Source organism: Mytilus galloprovincialis, chromosome 13 (genome assembly GCF_965363235.1).
Source record: "Mytilus galloprovincialis chromosome 13, xbMytGall1.hap1.1, whole genome shotgun sequence".
NCBI lineage: Eukaryota > Metazoa > Mollusca > Bivalvia > Mytilida > Mytilidae > Mytilus > Mytilus galloprovincialis.
This window is the reverse complement of record NC_134850.1, coordinates 62794408-62816900: the sequence shown is the minus strand read 5'-3', so window position 1 is coordinate 62816900 and position 22493 is coordinate 62794408. Positions and strand designations below refer to the sequence as shown.

General features: G+C 32.5%; 1 protein-coding gene across 1 annotated transcript; it reads right to left on the bottom strand.

Annotated features, from left to right (window-relative positions):
- Window positions 1-948: 948 nt before the first annotated feature.
- On the bottom strand, window positions 949-22126 carry LOC143055926 (uncharacterized). The gene is made up of 14 exons (XM_076228974.1): window positions 21910-22126; window positions 16548-16831; window positions 14025-14195; window positions 11103-11187; window positions 9559-9719; window positions 9030-9124; window positions 7680-7759; window positions 6896-6994; window positions 5372-5485; window positions 4683-4766; window positions 4196-4336; window positions 3306-3407; window positions 2570-2682; window positions 949-1237 (listed from the first exon to the last, which is right to left on the bottom strand). The coding sequence occupies exons 1-13, from the start codon at window positions 21992-21994 to the stop codon at window positions 2573-2575; spliced, it is 1611 nt and encodes a 536-aa protein (XP_076085089.1). The 5' UTR covers window positions 21995-22126; the 3' UTR covers window positions 949-1237; window positions 2570-2572.
- Between the last annotated feature and the right edge of the window lie 367 nt (window positions 22127-22493).

Below are 22493 nucleotides of genomic sequence, written 5' to 3'. Positions count from 1 at the left end.
AAACAAGAAAAAAGTAGAACTGAAGGTAACCCAGTGAACAGTTCATATAATATAACTCTCCTGTTGAAATATATGATAAAGCGTATAAAACATGGCAAAATCCGTATCACATGCTGTATCACCTTCGACCAATATCATCCCTCGGGCCTAAAGGCTCTTGGGCTGATATCGGTGTCTCGGGATGATACGACATATGATACGAATTTTGCCATGTATTATTCTCTATTTAATAGTCTTTTATGAAGGAATGGTAAATATTAATTTATGTAAACGTCCTAATATAATATGAACACACGAGTTGACTATGGTGTAGATTTATGGTCACCTGGATTTTCCAATCCGACAGAAAATCCCATATCTTTGTTCGTCTGTCAGGATTGTACCAGTTTAAAGTCACGTCTATTTCTCATGCTATAGTGGCACGTTAAAATTGTCTCAAAACTCTGTAAAGGTTGTAAGCTGGAATTAACGCGTAAACAGCTTTCAATCAATTAACGGCAATGTCTTTTTGCTTACATTTTATACTGATTGTCGGCATTCCCATGAAAACAAACGGTGCTACTCTGACAATGAAACCACATTGTTGCTTTATTTATATGAGGCAGACCTCATGCAAGAGTTTCTTTAAAACATTAATTAAAAAACTAATACTCATTTATTTTAAAATTACATTACACTTTAAAGAATATATTTTCTGTATCAATCTTAACGATTTTATGAATCTTTATATACATAATAGGGGCAGACGTTTTCTCTAACAGCAGGCCATCTACTAACTATAATGCACAAATAGATATGGTAAAGAGCCTTTGAAGTGGAGAACGCCTGATACTTCATACGCGATGTGTCTGATGGCATTTTCCTTGTCTGACGACCAGGGTGACATGGGTTACATTCTACCCAGCCAAAAAGTTCAATTATCCCAATATATAAACTCCAAACTCAACATTTCCAATGTGTATCCTTTATTTGTATAAATGAACAACATGTTTCCACTTATGTGTACATAATTATTACAATAAATTATATTTAAGCACATATTAAAACACAAATCAACACTCAAGGTCACCTTTATATAGCTATAAAACATGTCCATATATTCTTGGAATACATCAGACATTAAAAGAAATCTGCATGACATGAATGTTGTGTATAATTGTTTGTCTGTAGAACTGACCACGCATCTAATGATAAATACAATTTTCCCCGAAGTTCTTCTTTACCTCTGTTGGTGTACCTACAAAATTGAACATTTTATCTATTACTTTTTCACTGTTATAATTTGAACGTTTTTCGTTTAATATCTTAATTTTTAATGCGTGCACATTGCATATAAAAGAATTGATAATTTTATCATACGACATCTGAACGCTGTAAATCATGCTGGAGCAAAACGGTTTTGCCCACTTGTAATGCATTCTAATCTTCTTCGTGATATTAAAGCAGAAATCATTCGAGTTCCTTTTAATTGTTAATAATGTGATGAAAGGGCGATTCTGTCGGCATAAAAGTTTCCAATGTCAGAATCTAAAGGGCGAATGTCAAATTGAATAATTAAAAGTAAATATATATATCAAAATACAATTTTTGAATATTGAAAGAAATGTTCATCGTGTGTTATTGATTTTAAGATAAGTCACTTGAAGATGCTGTGTTCTTTTACTTTTTGTGTGGAAATTGAAACAACTTGAGGTTTAATGAGATAACTTCCCAGATGTTTTCGGATCCCCCCCTCATACCTTTAACAGCTGGTTTAAATGCATTATACTTCATTTAAGTAAATAGTTCAAATGTTTTTTCTCAACTTAAAAACAACCCTCTGACTATGTACTTTTGTTCTGTAGCACACACGTTAACAGGGACATATTATACCATGTAGAGCACGGATTCACAACGTTTATGAAACCACCTGTAATCATGGCTTGTTTAGGGACATTTGTATGATTTTAAAGTCCAATATGTAGTTTTAAGTGAAGTATGTATTTTAAACTCCAATTGGATATTGTATTGAGTGTATAACGGTATTCATTGTCTTTTAAATTGCAATAACTTAATAATTTCCAATATACGGTTTTATAAACTCTTCTGCTACATGTATACATTTGTAACAATAGTTCATGTAGCCGTATACGATTCAAAATTTTATTAACTCTCCAACTAGCTGTAGGAATAGAAAAAAATACTAAACTCCAAGAAATAGTATCTTAACTTCCATAATTTTTTTTATCACAAACAATAAATTAGTGAACACATGTGAATGTACCTGTCGATATCATTATAAGTTATACTGTCAGTGGGATTTTTGTTTGCTTTTTAGGATTTTATAACTCATTTTTCATTTGCCTATCCTTAGTTTGATATGCTGCTTGACTTAAGGCAAAAGCATTTGTCTGTTGGGAAGACCGACATTTGCAGCCTAAAGATATCATTTCTGCTTTTCATGTGATATACGGCTACATTTGTTTTTATTCGTGAAAATTATATTTCCAGTGGTTTAGAATAAATTTCGTTCTATATATAATTATAATTTGCTAACCCTGTTTGTTTTTGTGGTATGTATATATCATACCTGTTAACAAATACCACACATCCTTGGACATTCCTGGGGAACATTGTAGTAAGTACGGCAATGAGATTTCGGCCACCATTTGCAATGGGCTGCATCTTGAGCAGGGCATTTTGCTGGAATAAGAAGTTAGAAATTTTAAATAAATCGTTTTTGCGTGTTATTAAAGGGTTGACATTTGCATAAACTTTCATACTCAATCTGTTTATCCTTGCTATAGTTGTATTGAATGGATTTGTGATGTAATGTGGTACATGCATGACTTTGTATAGTCTTTGAATTACGTTCTTCCCAGAAACATAGACGGATGTTACCGCATTTTGCGCAAAGGTTCGGAATGTTTGGATTCCAATTGTTTTAATTCGTGTTAGATGTGTCTTTCCAACGTGCTTCATTAGAGACCCACTGTTGAGTCTTACGTAGACTCCAAGGGGAATTCAAAACGGGAAATCCCTTACAAAAAGAAAGCTCATAAGTTCAAACACATCAGAGGAAAGGAAACATCTGCCATATACCTTACTTGTGACTTGTAATTAAGTATAAGAAAGTAAACTATTAAAATCTATCTTTTATTACAGCCATCGTAATATTATTTGTTTTTTTTAATAGACGACCATGTCTATATATCAAATGTCCAATATTGTTCGTCCTTTCAGTGTTTCTTGTATCATTGCATAATTAACGCTAAATGTGCCACACGTGTGTTATATAAGTGTAGTAAAAACATCTACTGCTTTACCTTTTGCACATGTAGCTCCGCTGTAGGGAGGTACACATGTACACGTGCATGTGGCTGTATTTAGACTGCCGCCATTTTGACACATCTTCCCACCACAGGGAGCTAAACAAATATGAAAATATGGACTTCGAATTAAAAACCAAAGAAAAAACAAACCATTCATAATCAATACCATTTAATTTCACATGTTCTCATTTATATATTCTAAAATCAGTGTACAATGTTAAATACAATGTACCTGTTCATTGTTTAAAGCAATGCATCTTTGCATAACTTGTTGCATTTTGTCAACTTAATGGATCTTTTAAAGTTATCGGCATTGTACTGATATGGTGATAAACTGTTTTAATCTTTTTCTTCCAGGAGAGGCTTTTTGAACTCTTAGTTTAACATGTTTAATTGAAAAGGTTTGAATTCACCTCGAACATGACCATTGTATAAAACATTTACAAACAGAAATAGTATATCTTCAGGTTGCCGTCTTGTAATTGACAGCTCCAGAGGCTAACATACAAAACATATGATCTTTGAAAATGAAAAAATAAAAAATGCTACATTGAATTTTTTTTGGTGATTTAATCGAAAAGAAGTGGGTCATGCCACAATGAACCCTGAAGTCAAAACAATTTTTACTACTTTCTGTTTGCTGTTTTTACTAGGCCGCACCACTTCTAGTAAACTTGATATCCTTCCAAAAAGATGCAAGATTTGTTTAAAATCTATATAAAGATGTTTCAATTCAGCACAAACCTATAATCAAACAGAACAAAATTCAGAAAAAATGGACTAAATTGTGTCCCTCCATGTTTTGACATGCACCAGAAACTGGAGTTGTAATACAAGACTGGTACCTTCAATATCATCGTGAACATTTGTAATCTTATACATACCATCACAAAATCCACACATAACTGGACACATGTCACGTTTAACATTGTAGTAGGTAGCACAATCACTGCATCCTACATTTCCCCCTTGGGATGCACAGTTTTGGATGTCTTGACCGTGATCACCATACTTTGAACATTCCTCTAAAAAAAATCAATAGAAATGATCGCACGAATTCCTTTTTTTTTAATTTAAAAATCATTCATTGTTGACTATCATGAAATTGATGTGATCATAGTGCAGATTAATGAAACATAATAAAGAATATAAATTTCAGGTTTAAAAACAATGCAAACTATTTCTATTTTTTGTAATTAAGATTTATAAATTGTTAATACAACTTATTATAATTCAATATCAATCGTATTTAAAAAAACAAAAAAACAAAAAAAAAAACCTGTTTTCATCATGGTGGTGACGTCAAGAAAGTCTAACCATATTAAACGTAAATCAATCAAATTGAATTGAATAATATTAGTATATTCTTACTGGGGCTCGCTCTTCGTCCCTTGAAGGTACATCCAAAAGCTGAAGTGTAAGTCGTCGGTGGCTTTAGTGCACTTGTTGATCCTCCTAAAAAGAATTCACAGGAGTTAAGTGTTTATAGTTCATAATAATATTCAAATGACAAAATGAAAATTGTATCGGACTAATTAAAACAGACATTTTTAAATGAACTGTATTTAGATGGGTGACCTTATTAGTACAAGAAACACAAGCAAGCGTGAAACCACCAGTTCAACAGTTTTACAACTGAACATTCGTTTTCAAAATAAGGTAATCAGGAAAAGTTACCAAATTCCTGTTCAGTGTATAATGTAAAACAAGTGCAACTATTTTATCAATGGTGTTGTTTTAAAATCATAAATGATGTATGACATGATTTCAATATATATTGTTTTGTGAAACTTACCCTTTGCAACGGGGGCAAGCGCCAGCGGGGTACTGACACCTGCGTCATCAAAAACACACATCATAGTATTTACAAACAATATTATATGATTGTAATAAAATTGGTACAAGATAATTGCAAATATTTAAAAGTCTTATAAATACATTAATTCGTTTTGGTTTTGGTTTTATGTCTTAGCTTTATGTATATCCTGAACATTGAACTTTATACTAGTATCCGATACTATTTTGATTTATAAACCTATCATATATATTGTAATACCGACCTTTGCATCTTCCACACATGTAAGGGCATTCGTCCGGGACATTGTAGAATCTATCACAATATGACTGAGGCCAATCTCTGCCACAAACAAAGGCGTCCTCGGCTGGACAGTTCACTGTAAAAAAAAATCATATGAACGAAATTGAAAAATATGGTTGATTTTGAAAAACAAATATCTAATAGGTACCATATATTAATAAAGGCAACAGTAGTTTACCGCTGTTCAATAGTCATAAAACTTATGCGCTCAAATATAACCGGATCACAAAGAAAACATATCAACTATAAGAGGAACACAACAGATACGAAGATGTGGTATGTTTGTTAATGAGACTAATATTCATCAGAGATCAACTGACGTAGATCAGGTATATAATTATCAAATGACAAAGTAAAAAAATAGCTTTCATACTAAGTCATACAAAAGTAATAAAATAATTATTAGTTAAAACAATTGTAAATTTAATTGTTGCTACTACTAAAGCATTCTGTCTTATTGTCTTATAACCACAACAACAGTCAATAGTTTATTGTCGTATTAATCAATATAAAAGTGTGTCATAACATTATAAACAATAAAAATAAATAACAACAATGCAATTATTAAAGCAATAAATCAATAATACAAATATACGTTTTAAAATGGTGGTTTTCTTTTAACAATATTTCCACTAAAATGGAGGAAAAATGCTAAGTATAATGTAAGATAGTCAACAGGTTTGTACAGTAGTAAAGTTGTTTATTTGGGCATGACTGTATTGCACAGTTGTGTTAGGCGTGATGTATTGTAAACGATACTACAGATATGTTCTTTACAGAGTATGAGTGGGAGTTTTACACAAGGGAACCAATCGTTATGCATATCATATATACAATGTACTTATTAAGCTAAAACGAGATGGACGATCCAAAGGAGAACTTCAAAACTCATAAGATGATACAAACTGAACAGTTCAATTAAAAACCGAAAAAAAAATTTTGTCTTATATCATACTGTAATCTATTTTTTTTATATAGAAAATCTGTTATATATTTTTTCTTTTTAATTCACATCGTTGTCCAGTTGGGCGATTAGGAGATTGACAAATAGTATAATTGACAACCATGGATGGAATAAATACGCCACATCCAGTAGGAATGGTGACGTTAACAGCAATGCATATTTCTGTGATATACACATGACTTTTGAAAATCGGTGTACTACTGTTACATTTATATAAAGAGAATGTGACACTCTCTGTTCGTTTAAGAAGTCTTTTGACAACTTTTTATAAGGTCCGTGAGCTACATTTGCAAGGCAAATTATCTGTGTAGTTACAACAAACTCCCATTTCCAAGATACTGTCCGAATTTCCGCCTTTCATACCGCTTGATCCACTAAGCAGTATCTATATATTGAATCTTTTGTGAATTTTTGCCATTTGTGATACGGAAGCGACATACCTATTCATTAATTAAAAATAAAAACAACAAAGTTTTAAGTTTATATGTCTGTTGTCCCAAGTTTACATGTTTCATTACTTACATTCCTCACACGTTCTTCCTTTGTAAACTTTGGTACATTTACACTGGCAAGTATCTGGGTCAAGTTTCCCACCATTATAACACACTGTCCCTTTGCAGTCTAATATAAATATACAAACGGTTATGAATTACAACATTACGTTATAATGCAGAATATATCGAATAATAATGAGTTCTTGTATTCTATCATAATATTGATTAACATACTTTTTGCACATTTCTATCAAGCTGTCGGTCTTTTTTCTAATGATTATTAGAGGTATATTTGATGGATGACATTACAGTTTAAAGCATACTAGTATACTGACCCATCCGGCTTTTTCTTTGTTTAGAAATTGATATATATTTTAAAGCATGGAAGCATTGTATCATCAATGTAATATTTCCATGACTTTATTATTATGTTTATGATTATCATTATCATCCTCACTTAAAATTTTAAATTTGATTGATTCATTTTCTCTAAATAACATATTTATATATAATTATTGATAAATATAACTAAATATTGAAGTTTTATTTTTTATAATGTATGTTTTTGAAAAAAAAATAGGCCCTATATACTTCACTTAAGTTGGAAATTCTGCTTAATATAAGATACAAATTGACATCACACATATTTGTGCTATATTTATGACATCTGAAATCAAATAATCATCTTTTGTGTTTTTACTTAAAAAAAAATTATAGCACCTTTGATATGTATCTTTTCAGTTGATTTTGGGAATTTTGGGGTAGGAACACTTGAGTTATACAAATATAAAACACAAATGCATTGCACTTACCGCACTGTCCATTCACACAAGAATGGGGACATTTGGAACATCTTCGACCAGTTGTGTACGGAATTGCCAAGTTAGATTGTCTAAAAACATAAAATCGATAGATTAGAATTATTGTTCAGTGATTGTTGTTTGTTGATGTGGTTTATAAGTGTTTTTGTTTCTCGTGTTTTATATGGATTAGACCTATAGTTGTTATTTTTTCTGTTTCATTCGGTCATTGTGGAGAGTTGTCTCATTGGCAAGCATACCACATCTTCTTTTGTATATAGACCGTTGGTTTCCTGTTTGATTTGTTTTACCCCTCGTATCCTACTGTTCGATGTGAGCAAAGAATCCGAGTTAAAGCCGGTACTTTGACCAATAATAGTTTACTTTTTACAAATTGAAACTTTGATGGAGAGTTTTCTTTTTTGGCACTCATTCTACATCTTCTGATATCTATTGACTTATATTATATTAATGTTGATGTAGATACGGCACTGAAACTGCTTACAGTTTACCAGAGCAGTTAGTTATGCATTTGGTGTTCTAATTTATTAAAAATCGTGTTAAAAAAGAGTCAAATTTGAATATTAATGATACGACTATAAAACTTTATGTTTTACATAAAATTAAACTATGTCCCAAGTCAAGAGCCTGCAATTCAGTGGTTGTCGTTTGTTTATGTGTTACATATTTGTTTTTCGTTCATTTTTTTACATAAATAAGGCCGTTAGTTTTCTCGTTTGAATTGTTTTACATTGTCTTATCGGGGCCTTTTATAGCTGACTATGCGGTATGGGCGTTTCTCATTGTTGAAGGCCGTACGGTGACCTATAGTTGTTAATGTCTGTGTCTGGTCTTTTGTGGATATTTGTCTCATTGGCAATCATACCACATCTTCTTTTTATATGTTGCACTGTTGTAAATTAAATAAGGAGATGTGGTACGATTTCCAAAGGGAAAACTATCCAAAAGTTCAAATGAAGCGAATGTAAGCAATAATGGTCAACCGGCCGCACGATGAGAGAAACCACATACTGCATGGTCGGCTATAAAACACAGGGATAACATGTTTGTGACCTCTAGGCATTATTACATTTAAGGGAGGAATTCTGATGATTTAATTACGTTTAGTATTTGAAAATTACTTTGATATATGATATAAGCAAGTACTTGGGCCTTGTGAGATCTGCTTATAAAGTGCAGTTTGAATATGAAAGTATGATTACAAAAGCCAGTCAAACCCGTGTGAAGACCAAAAGTCTGTATAAATAAGGAAAATTAGGTTTTAAATTAACTTGAAATTTAAATCTTAAATGTTCTGGAAACAATACCAATCATTTTAATGTTTCAAATGAATGTCCTCACCCTGCTGCATAATCACAAACGTAGTAACGTTTGTACATAGAATTCTTACACACTGCATATCCACAACCAACTAAGTAGGTACCATTCTGCACCATCTGAAATCAACAATCATTTACATATAGACAATGGAGTTCTTTTGTCATGGCTCCAGAATTTGTTTTCCAATTAATGGTGCAATTCAAAGTGATAATAAAGCAAAAACAGTGCAAACATCGGGGTAAAAGATTTTAATCGGAAGGTTAAACCGATTCAGAAAAAGAACTATTTGCGGTTTTGATTTCTTTCAAAAAGAAGATAATTAACAATCAATAGTATATTTTGGTAAATGTAGTCGCTTACACTTCTATTCGTCAATTTAAATAATCTACCTTCTTTCTCAGTTGACCATGCAATTTGCATTTGATTAAGTATACTAGTATTTAATCCTCAGCGCTGTCCGTACAGTAGCTATCGCGCCAAAGTATCTTGATTTGATAACCTCTTTATTACTTCTCAAATAATGACGCGTGAAGTCATAGTTTGTCCGTACCTGTGTGAAATGTCCAATTTTCTTCCATCCCTCGTGACCGAGATAAGAGTCTGGTTCGATCCCGTACTTCCACATAGTGATCTCGTCATACCACATTTGTACTGCTTTCTTCCAGGAACGATAACCACCTGCTACATTTTGTCCAATGGTCATTCCAATTGCTAAAAGACAATACTAAAATACAATAAAACTAAAAAAATCTTGTCGGTATCAAACAGACATATAGGCTGTTAAAAGTGCTTACATTCACGTCGTTATGACGTTAGAAAAGAAATCGTATTGCCAATCATATCACATCTCATTTTTAACTACAAAATATAGCAATTTGAAAAAGTTTGTATAAATTGTTTACTCCTCCCCTTCCCTATTAACTTACTATATTGGTACATGTACTGGTCTAAAATTACTCTAATAAGCTATGTCCTAACATGGTTTTTATCATTACTAGAATTAACAGCATGGAAAAACCGAAGTCACAATAATCTAAAGATTTTTCTGACTTAATTTAACATGGAGACTAGTATTACTTTTGTTTTCCTTACGACTTTCCATTTGAAAAACAAATCGTCTTGTGTTTTCCTTATCACTTAACAGATATATACGAAATCTTTATTCGTGTAAATTTATCTTCAAAGTGTATTGATATGGTAATTCAAAGTTTGTGCGATATAAAAATATCAGTCATGGTCGAAAACAGTCAGAAATTCTAATGCATATTAATGTTTCAGATAAATCAGCAATTGTCTTTACCCAACACATTAAAATGCGTCTAAAATGTCTCTATTTTATCGATGAAAGCATTATGTCAGTGAATACTTAATGTCATTTTGTCGCCACAGCTTTTTAAAAGACACTGATAAGCAACCTATTTGATTTCTTGGAATTATTTTCCCACAGTGTAGAAACTTGAGCTAATCAATTAAATGTATCTTCTCAACTGTCTTTATGTTTTTTCAATATGTAGACATCAGATACAGTTGAAGCTAATGTACAAAAGCATTTGTTTCAAAAAACATAAATTTGAGTATGAAGACCACTGCCAAACTGTTCCAAATTTATAAACCAAACAAAATTAAACATACAATAACAATAGTAATACACTTTATTTGGAAACACTCATACACATATTTACATGTACAACAAGAGGTAAAATACATAGTCATTATAATGGTTACTACAAAACAATGTTAACATAAAATCATATTCATTACAATATTTTAACTTCTTTCTTAATAAACAATGATAAGTTTTTAAGAAATCTGACATTGCAAAATGAAAGCAGTCTTTTTATTTTCTCAACACATGGATAAATGCGGTGATATTCTGAAATATGAGTTTTTCTGATAATTTTTAACAATATCAGATTGACACTCAAATAAGAAGTGAAACTCTTTTTCAATGGACACGGAGCAGAGATAACCAGTTGTGTTCTTTCCAATAGCGTGTTTAGAACCCTTGCTTCTGCATCGTGGTAACACCCCCTTGTTCTCGTTTGTTTATAAAAAAAAATCTACTACAATAGACATAATTGAAAGCACACTTACATGGAACATTTCTTTCTTTGTCGTGTCCTGCTTCACACTGGTTCGCCCATTTCTGTGCAACGACTGCAAGTCTATCATCCCATTTCTAAAGATAAAAAAAATGAATAACTAAATGATTGTTTGTTTGCGGTTTGACGTCCAGTGGCAAATATTTCATGTATGTTCATGACGATGGAATAATTGTATAAAGCCAATGAAATAGATATATGAAGACTTTGTATAATTGTTTATAAGAATTTATAATTTATTTACAGGTTGATTGCTAATAGACAAATATCAACCAAAGTTCAAATAAAGTGAATGTAAGCAATTAAAGGCAACAGTACGGCTTTCAACAATGAGAAAAACCCATACCATATAGTCGGCTATAAAAGGCTCGACATGAAATATATAAAACAAATCAACTGAGAAAACTAACGACCTTATTTACCATGTTTACCAAAAACAATTTACGATATAAAAAAAAAAAATGACACACGTGAACCAACGGCAACCACTAAACTACAGACTCCTGATTTGGGACAGATACATAGAGAATGTGGCGGGGTGCAACATGTGTTGCCATATCGTAAGCTTATAAAAGGAAAGAACGAAATGCAAAACAATTCAAACGAACAAAACGAACAGCCATATGTCTGTTCAAAACAATAAACGGAAAGCAAATATGATGAATCAAATGAACTATAATTATCTATAGCTATCAAAAATGTTCGTAAACATTTTGCTACAACTACATTTTTTATAACTAGAACAAGGACTAGACGGACACCTAAATTGAAATTACATTTGGTCTTCAATAATCTTCCCAACTTGTAAAGCACGTCTGCAAAAACCATTACTCTATAACATTGGTCGGAACACTTTATGTCACCACTAAAATTAGTTTAATGAAATTCTTTAAAACTTGTTCTAATAAAAATGAAGAAACCTTTGTCAGCATTGATATATATCTTTCCCAATATTCACAAATGCCATATTTGATATTATATTTTATAAGTTCTAGTTCGTTTACATTGTTCATTTTTAGGATAAGGTTTAGAATAATAAAAAAAGATTTCGACACATTAAAGTAAATTGGTTTTTCTTGTACGAAATTTATGTCAATTATAAATTTTCTCATAAACACAATTCCGCATTAAATAAACAGAAAACAGACGTGCAATAAAAATATAAATTTTTTTTTTGTGTTTCCTTTTTTCAATTTATGACTTTATTTATGACTTTCGATTTGTTCTAATTGCATATGACACTTGTTCTAAAGTTTATTACACTGTAACATCAATCAATTGTTGTTTTAAAGTACACTACAACAATAAGTAAATACATAAAAGTATGTCCTTTCGATCTTTTTTTGTTTTGACATGTCTTCAAGTTTATATTCAGACTATGTGGACGTCAACTATCGTGAGAGCCGCACTGTAGTGGTTAGTGCATCGTAACTAACATTAAGGTTCCTGGTTCGATTCCCGTTCCGGGATGAAAATGTCAGGGACTGGATGTTCGGCTCTCCCTTGACACCATTTGCCAGTATGGTCTTGAGGAAATGATGATAGTCCATCGGAAGGGGACGATAAATGGCTGATCCGTGTTAAGAGAGAGCCATATCTCTTGCACGTAAAAGACACCCTTTTAGATTTCGAAAAAAGAGTAGGCTACTGTCGCTACAAGGCAGCACTCGCACCCGCAAAGTGGAAAGGGATTAACATAAGTTGCAAAACTTGATTCCCAATCCACTATAAATAAATATGTTTAAACTAAACTCGCACCAGCAAAGTGGGAAGGGATTTTTCTTAACAGATCTTCCAAATATATTTCTTGATATTAACATTTTGTTACATCTGAAAATGGCAGTTTGACGTAGAACTTCGAAATTGTCCAATCAGATGCAAGAAGTATCAATCTATTTAAGTGATGTCACTCATTCGTCATAAGTTGAAATTTGCATAATGATGTCGATAGCTCGTAAATATTTATAAAATGTCAATAATTATTTAAAATATATATCATAGGATAATAATTTATTTTTGCAACATTTCTATCAATAATTCATATTTACATTAAATATATTAAGTTAACTATTTTTCAAATTAATTTAATATAATTTGCTCACGGTTAACACGATGTACACGAACAGCGTTGATTTATTAGGTAGGCAGACATAACAAATTGGTATCATATGACGAAATTCAATGATTCGTCTTTCATTCAATACAGAAATGAGAATTTGTATGAAATCAAACATGACTGAAAATGTAAATTTGTTATATCGATTTAAGTTCGCATGTCAAAATCAAAATTGTATAAGAAACAAAATACTGAAATCATATAAACTTATATGAACAAAAGGCCAAAGAGAAAACCCAGATCCTTCTATAAAATTCAATTTGGTTTAATGATAAGGTGTTTCATCTTCGGACTTGCATCTCATCAGTAAGATCGTTTTTCAAGTAAAAGTGAGCTACGTATTTTTCTAAACACAGTTCGTGTTTACAGAGAGAAGCGACATCATGTTGTCTTCTCTTTAACTTATACCATAAAAGGTACAAGAAGATGTGATATGAGTGCCAATGAGACAAGTCACAGTTTGTAAAATAAAACCATTATAGGTCAAAGTACAGTATTCATCACAAAGCCTTGTGTCTTATACTAGAGGTCGCGGTAATGGACTTCTGAATCTGGAATTTAACGCGACAGTCATAGAAGTGAGAGGTTTAGCGCTTTAAAATCAGGATTAATCCACCATTTTCTACATTCTTAAGTACCTGTTCCTAGTCAGGAGTATGACAGTTGTTGTCCATTCGTTTGATGTGTTTTATCATTTGATTTTGCCATTTGATTAGGGACTTTTCGTTTTAAATTTTTCATCGGACTTCAGTATTTTTGTGATCTTAAATTTTATAGAGATGTAGTAAAAACACTCACTAGTTTTACAAGGTCGGTAGCTGGAGGCTGAACTTGACCACGTAATCTATTATGATGTCTCAAAACCAGTACTTTGTCCAACTCAGAAATGCCACTTTCTGCTACGTTTGGGTTATCATTCATACACATAGTATGACCCGGAAGGGCAGCATATTCCTTGGAACATGTAAACTGAAATTCGAAAAAAAATACATAAAGGGTAACTATAAGAAATCCCAGATTGAATGTCAGTTACTTGTGTATTATGCAGGTTGCATAAGAACATCTTATCTGTTTTTACATACTAAAGGAAAAAGCTTGCGTTCTATACATCTACATTGCAATTTTAAGAAGTATAAGTGAGAAACCTCTAATGTTTCAAAATAAGCTGACACAAGTGTATGAACAGACATACGTTTTTCTTACTTATATAATGTATTAATCGAAACAGAACCACTGATACCAAGTCAAGTGTGTATGTGTCTGATTTATTTTTTCTCGCCGAAGTGTTTTATCTTTCGAGTTGGTGGCCCTCGGTTGGTGAGTGGTCTGTAATAGATATCCCATGAGGACGCGGTGTGTCAGTGTAATATCACCCCGATGGACGGAGGTCAGAGGATGTTCTAACACTGACACACCAAGTCCGAATGGGATAACTATTTTACATCCCAGCTGTTTTAGATTAGACGAAAAACTATTTACAATTCATAAAATTAAGTTCAGAACGCCACACTATCATTATAATATACTTTATTTATTACCATATAATGTATACCCTTTATGACCCCAGAAAACGATGATTGAATATGAATCAATGTGAACTCGCCCCACTGTTCAATCGGCCCACACTATATCGCCACTTTATAAAAATTCGACACACTCTTGTTTACCGAATTGCCCCATTTTTTAAAAAAGTATATAATCAAATTGAACAATCAGTCTGACAACTCTCTTATTTACGAAAAGGGTAAAACACCCAATGAAGAAAGGTCTGCCAACTCACCCTACTTATAAAAAATATCTTGCTTCCTTTATGTATGTTAAATTACTGATAGTTGGTATCCAGTTGTCCTGGTGTAGTGGTATGTGTCGGGGGTTGATATGCCAAAGGTCTTCAGTTCAAATCCCAGGATAGACACTGAATTTTTTCTACGTAATTTTTGTTAGATAGTCTTTACGTATAATTAATTTAAGAAATAATTGATGCAAGCTATACTTTATTGTAGTTTTAACATGGGTAGGCATTATATTTGTGATTATTTTCGCCCCATTTATAGTGAGGGCTAAAATAACACAAATATATATATAATGCCTACCCATGTTAAAACAATAAAGTACAGCTTGCATCAATTATTTCGATTCTGATAAGGACAATTAAGGTTATTTCTATGTCCGATGATTTATTTCTATGTCCCATGATAAAATGATATATTACGGATTACAAATGTGTCGAGGTTTGTGATTGGATAACAACACAGAGATGTCAGTATATATTCAGGAAACTGCCGGGTATATACGACGTTTTTATCCCCAATTGGAACCACAAAAACGTCATCATAACACCGGTTACTATGTGACGTAGTCATAAGCTATCAGACTGTCAGAGGCTCACAGAGGGAAAATAATGACGTACTTCAGTCAATAATACATTTTTGATACAAAATCACGCAATTTACACTTTAATACTTTAATTTAATGTTAAAAGTGTTTTTATAAATTATTACACACACGATAAAATTATGTTCACAGCAAAACTAGAAAATCCGTCACGTATGCCGAACATATAAGGTTGGGTTTTTCAATATATATGTGTTGTCAACAAATACCTGCACTGGAAAATAACATTAAGTCAGGGGTAATCCGTAATATATGTGTAATTCAGGTCTCAGAAAGGGTATATACTGTGACATTCCCGGCTTAGGGCTTATATCCCCTTCACCTTCGGCTCAGGGGATATAAACTCTAAGCCGGGAATGTCACAGTATATACCCTGTCTGAGACCTGAATAACATATAAAATTTCATTATTCTGCAGTTGTCAATATACGTATGTGCAAAAAAAGATTATTGGATTTAGAGCATGGGTTTATTCATAAAGCGAAAGTCTAAGAAGCACGTCATATTAGAATATAAGTTTTATAGTGGATTTGACATTCCCGCCAAAATGTTACAGAACAAAGGAAAGCATGCAAAACAAAAAGGTCAAGCTGAGGTGATTTGGAAGGGAGCCGGATCACCCCTGGTAGAATAAAGAAGATGGGATGTAAAAGTAGTTACTACTATAATCACTTGCCAGTCAACACTTAGGTAGTGAGTTCGAATCCCGCTCGTGCCGTCGCACTCGACTCCAATCTTTATTGACTACGATAGTTAGTTTTCCTATCGAAAGTCGGTAGTTTTTGACGGGCACTCCGCTTAAAAGTGGCGTTAAAACACCAAAAATAAAAAATAAAATAATTGCAAGTTTAAATATTGTAACTATTTTTTTTGTTTCTTTTAACATTACGTCTTCGCTATTGTACATTGTATCATAATGCTAACGCACCTGTGATGTGAGGGCTCTTTTAGCAGCTCGTAGCAACGGTTGAGGGTCTCGTTGCATCAGAATATCAGGTGTATGAGTCGGCCCATGTCCAAAGTCAGCATAGTTTGGTTCTGTGGGTGGATAATCTTGCGGTGGCATATCATATAACGCCGGTGGGGTTGGCTTCATCATGGTTTTTGAAAGCAAACCATTCTTACCGAAGATATCAATACCAGTAGATTTCGTAACCCCATCAAGAGATCGTCGTGTTGTGTCGGCAATTAAATTCCATAAACTATCAAAACCTGTAAATGCAATTTAAATTTAACTTAAAAAAATATAATAATGTTTGTTCATAGTCTACACTCAACATTAAGTGTCAGTTACAAAAAAAAACCGGGGCAATTCGAATTTGATACTTATAGTTCAACTAAATCCCCAGACATAACAGCAGAAGATGAGGTATGATTGTCATTGAGACAACTCTCCACAAGAGACCAAAAGACACAGAAATTAACAGCTATATGTCACAATAAGGCCTTCAACGATCGACGTTTTGGTCATGATTTGGACGAATTAGCATGTGTCGTGTACAAATTAAATGTTTTTAAATGTTTCTCTCGTTTTACCTCTGTTTTCAATTTTTAACTATGTAATTATTTTTCCTATCACAAAAGTATTACAAAATTCATAAAGCCAGAAAACTGTTCAAACACAGCATGCAAATAATAGCAGATCAAAAAGCATATTACACAAATAAGTTAATATTTTTTAACGTAATCCATTTGTAAACTTTAAAATTAATAGTGTTGCTCGGACATTTATACGTTTTTAATTTCCACGTTGTAATTTGTCATTTAACCGGTAAAATAATCAAAAATGGTAATTTTTCAGTAGCTTAAATTACTATAAAAACTATGAATCTTATTATATTATTTACAAAACGTTTCATTTTTTGCAATAAAATGCAATTAACACCTTGCTTAATGATTGACATAATTGATTTGGTTTTAATAGACGTTTTAGAATTAGAAAACCGCTTCATTTTCTAGATTTATTGGTGCTTAGATGCCAATATATGATTCTTATCTTTCGATCTATGTATTTGCGAAGAAATGATGTCAAGTGAAATGAACATCGTAACTTGGAAATTATACATTCGAAACAGATGGTCCGATAAAATGTTTCTGCTATCTGATATGTCGGGGATTCTTTGTCCTTCAGTTAATTATTGAAGGTCAATATCTTCATCTCCAGCAGTTCATTCGTTTGCAATATAGCACTTATTTGATCAGGCGTAGTGTTGCATGTACGTAAACAGTATTGACAATTACTATTATTGCTACGAAAATAAAGATGCACTTGTATTGACAACTTTCAAATTACAATGAACAAATTGGCGCGGCCCTAGTTAAGCATATGACCGTCATTTTTCACCTTGAATAGGGTACGCGAATCTAAGGTACATTGACACTAAGAATCTTTGCGTACAAATAGGCGTAGATAGAGTTCCATATATGGAATACGACAAACCATAGATGTAATACCTAACTATGGACAAACTGATTGCCATACAAACAATATGCAAGGTACTCCGGATGGGAAAGCATAACCTGCACATTGTACTTAAATAAAAAGACTTGTAACATTCGATAAATATGAAATGAAAATATTCTATTCTCAAGTTATAATTATTCTTTGAAAATGAATTCTTCAATTGGATGGAAAAGTTTAAAATGAAAATAATACTTCATATAATATCTGCATCCTAAAGACGGCTCTTGATTTACCTCCAGCAGGTACGCTCCGACTAGCAAAAAAATAAATAATAAAAAGTTAATTTTGAGTCCGACTTATTCACACTCATTATTTTTTTGTTGGAAGGACCTCAATGACTAATAGGTTACCTTCCAAATCGTAAATCACAATATTTGACTTGGAATTTTAACAATGTATTCCAAAGTGACTTGGGGTGACATTTATGTGACGAATTCTATTAAAGAATTAAGGAAGGAAGTGTTTATTACTTCATGTTAGGATAAACAATGTGTGTCAGTATAGTATACTAAAACGTGTATCACTTTGTCTTTTGATCTTTTTGATTCGAGCGTTATTGTTAAGTCTGGTTTGCCAAAGTGCGCGTCTGGGGTCCAAAATTCCAAACCCGGAATCTTCGATGATTTTACAGATGCCAGAATTATAAATCATCGTAAAAGGGGTAAACATCAATGTATTAGAAACAAAACAATATAATACAAGAACAGCGTTCCAATGGACTCTGCTGTTGCTTATAGTTCTCTGTGTAATGGCAATAACTAAACCATTTTTTCAAATTTATTTTTAAAAAAAGCACCGCATTTAGGCTATTTCGTGGCGGCCAGTTTTTATTGGTGGAGGAAGCCGGAGAAAACCACTCACCTTCAATAGCAAAACTGACAATCCTAGTCAATTAAGATTTGATTCGACTGCACCCGCACGAGCGGTGTTCGAACTCACAACCTCTGTGTTGACTTGCTAGTAATTACAGTAGTGACTATTTGGACTACCCGGCCGCCGAGACCCCTAACCATCATTTAGTTCGAGAAGCGTTTAATATTAAAAACAAATAATCAGTTCTAAAAATAAAAACTTGATAGTACTGTCTGTTATGGTGAAATACCTGCACAAATGGATAAATGTGTTATTATAGAGAAACGAAATCAACAAAGTGCCAATACAACGGGTACCGAAGGCAAAGCAAGATATCTCATCCAAAGCATGTTGTTGTGCGAATTAATAAATATATAGCCTGCTCATGCCGAAATATCTGAAAACAAATTATAGATACATAAGTTGTATGTATATTTTTTATTAGTTTTTAATGTATCTTCATCATAAAAAATAAATGGGACTGAATTTATTTACCTGCTTGTTATGCATTGACCTACATTATTTACCTACATAATTTGACTATAAGGAAGTATGAAGATTCTTACTGTCAGTTAAAATGTCGAATTTGTATTAATTGATTAAAATCATATTCTGTTGAATGTATCGATCATCATTCCATCAATTAAATCACATATGTTTATTCTTTAACCATGTGACTGTAGCCAGTGGCGGATTCAGCCATTTAAAAAAGGGGGATCCAAACCCAGTAGAAAGGGGCGTCCAACCACATGTCTTCATTCAACTGCATTGATTGTCCAAAAAGGATCCACCTTAGATCCGCCATTGGTATCAACTATAGTTGCAACCTGGGACGTTCATTTAAAATATTAAATGTTAAACTCATGAATTTTTTAATAGTTATTTCATTTCAAAAGAAAATATAAAATGGAAATTTGATACGAACATCAAAACCAAAAAAAAGCGACTCCTCATAGGAAGGATTGTAAGAGGAAAAAAAAGTAAAAACACAAAAATACTGAACTCCGAGGAAAATTCAAAAAGGAAAATCAAAAATCAAAAGGCAAAATCAAAAGTCCAAACACATCAAACGAATGGATAACAACTGTCATATTCCTGACTTGGTACAGGCATTCTCTAATGTAGAAAATGGTGGATTGAACCTGGTTTTATAGCTAGCTAAACCTCTCACTTGTATGACAGTCGTATCAAATTCCATTACATTGTCAACGATGCATGAACAAAACAAACATACTCAAAGAGTAAAAAATGTCAAAAATAGGGGTACAGCAGTCAATATTGTGTTATCATCTTAATATCACTATAAAAGAATGACGTTTTGTTGCGTTGTATTGGAAATGTAGTATCTTTTGTCTCTCTTTGTTGTTTTAAATCTTACAAAATGTTTTTATATTTCAAAGAAGAGTTTATGCCAATTATTATACTGTTTTGTAGTTAAATTTTAAATAAAGTTCTTGTCTCCCAGCACACACAGGCACTTGTCTCGGAAAAAAAGTCCTATATACCAAGGTATATGGGAAAAAAAATTCCTGAGACAAGTGCCTGTGTCTCCCTTAAATTTGTATAGAACAAAGAACTGTTCCGGTGAAACAACGTGCCCAATGATGAAGAGTGCATTTCTTTCTAACCAAAGTTTTGTAAACGTTGTGTGCCGTTCTTTTTTTTTTTTTTTATTGTTTTCTAAACGCTACAAAAGTAGCTCGTAAACTTTACAAGCGCATGTTAGAAACAAATTATCAAAACATGTGCGCACTGAGCCGTTTGCATCATATTTGTTGGAAAGAAATGCACTCTAAATGACAAAGTTGAAAACTCAAAACTTTTCACTTTTCCTTATAGCATAAACAATATAAACAAATATTATAGAACATTTTAATGGGAATACGCATCAAAATTAAAAAGTATGGAATCTAAATGCCAAATGACACATGAGAAATTTCGTAAAATAGTTGTCTAATAATACGCACCATTTTTGTGTCGTAATTTTTATCATCAAACCCATCCCAAATTTATCGACATAAAACCAGAGTCATTAGCAATAGATGATCATTAGTCTTACAACAAATGTGGACATATCACCGTTATGTTAATTATATACTTACAAAAACATAAAATGTGACGAATTATCGTAAAAATGTCTACGTGTAGAATACCAGTACTAGTAAGATTAACCTATGAATGTTAAACTGTTAAAGGACATGATAAATATACGTCTACTGTTTGTATTGTTATAGAAAAAAAATGAATATAATCAGGTCTTGGATCAACGTCTATGAAGCAGCAACCCAACAAATAACAATTTTGACTTTTCAATAATAGGAATCAATGGGATTTCTATAGTAATTATATTATAAAAACAAATCCGGAAAAAGATGTAAGAGGTCGTGACTCAGACTTTCTATGACGTTTTTACACTAAAAGAGAGGCGAAAGATACCAGAGGGAGAGTCAAACTCATAGATTGAAAATAAACTGACAACGACATGGCTTACAAAGAAAAAGACAAACATACAAATAATAGTACAGAAGACACAACATAGAAAACTAAAGACTTAGCAATACGAACTCCACCATAAACTGGGGGTGATCTCAGGTGCTCCGGAAGGGTAAGCAGATCCTTCTCCACATGTGGCACCCATCAAGCTATTGGAAGTATTCTGATTGACATGTACGTCGTGGACATATGGACTATTTATTAATTAGAGTTAAGGAGCCTCCCTTCATGTGCTTTTTTTAAAGCCCGAAACAGAACTTTATTTTTTCTAGATTCCGTTATCTCATTAAAGACATCGGAACACTTAATTTCAGATGATTTGAATCAGATAATAAAAAAAACTATCCCGAAACATTAGATAGTTGTGGTAAGCAATTAGATAATAGGTAAGAATTTAATGAATAGTTTAAATGACAAATGTTCTTAGTTTATAAAAACAATTAACAGTATACAGCATAAATACATGAGAAAAAAACCTTACCCCTCATCCAACTGGAGGATTTCTGTGCCGTTGTAGATCCGACCAAACATAAAGTCACCACATACAGTATTTTCGAAAATTTCATGGTTGAGATTCTTGTAAAATTATCTAAAGTCTAAAGTCAAATTTTCTTTGAGAATTCGTAGAATATTACACTTAAAGTACTATTTCCGACACATTTTTTTTCTTAATTCGCCAAATTTCTAGAGACCTGTCAGTCTTTGAAAGTAAAATTCCAAACATTTATTTCATTCTGACTTTTGTATTTATATATCCATGTTTGGTAATATGTAATGAGAAAGTCCCACCGCCTTTTTCTCAAAACTGCTCTCGCCCAATACTAAATGAAAAGAGACTTTTGATTGACAAGGGTTGTGTATAACATAGAGGAGTATCGAACAGGATAATAATTGTTTGACACAATTATTAATTATTGGGACATGCTTGAAGGCGTTGTATTGTAGAAAATGACATACAAACATCGATTTTTTTATACCATTTCTTACCATAAACTGTTGATCTGGTCTTGTTTTACATTGATGTACAGCTATTCGGAAATCTTATTAAATAAACAAATAAGAATT

Coding starts and splice junctions, on each gene's coding strand:
- LOC143055926 (XM_076228974.1), bottom strand. CDS start 21,994: ATGAAATTTTCGAAAATACTGTATGTGGTGACTTTATGTTTGGTCGGA. Junction 6,995..7,679: donor TTGTGTGAATGGACAGTGCG/GTAAGTGCAATG, acceptor TATTTATATTAG/ACTGCAAAGGGACAGTGTGT. Junction 4,767..5,371: donor CATGTGTGGAAGATGCAAAG/GTCGGTATTACA, acceptor AATTCTTTTTAG/GAGGATCAACAAGTGCACTA.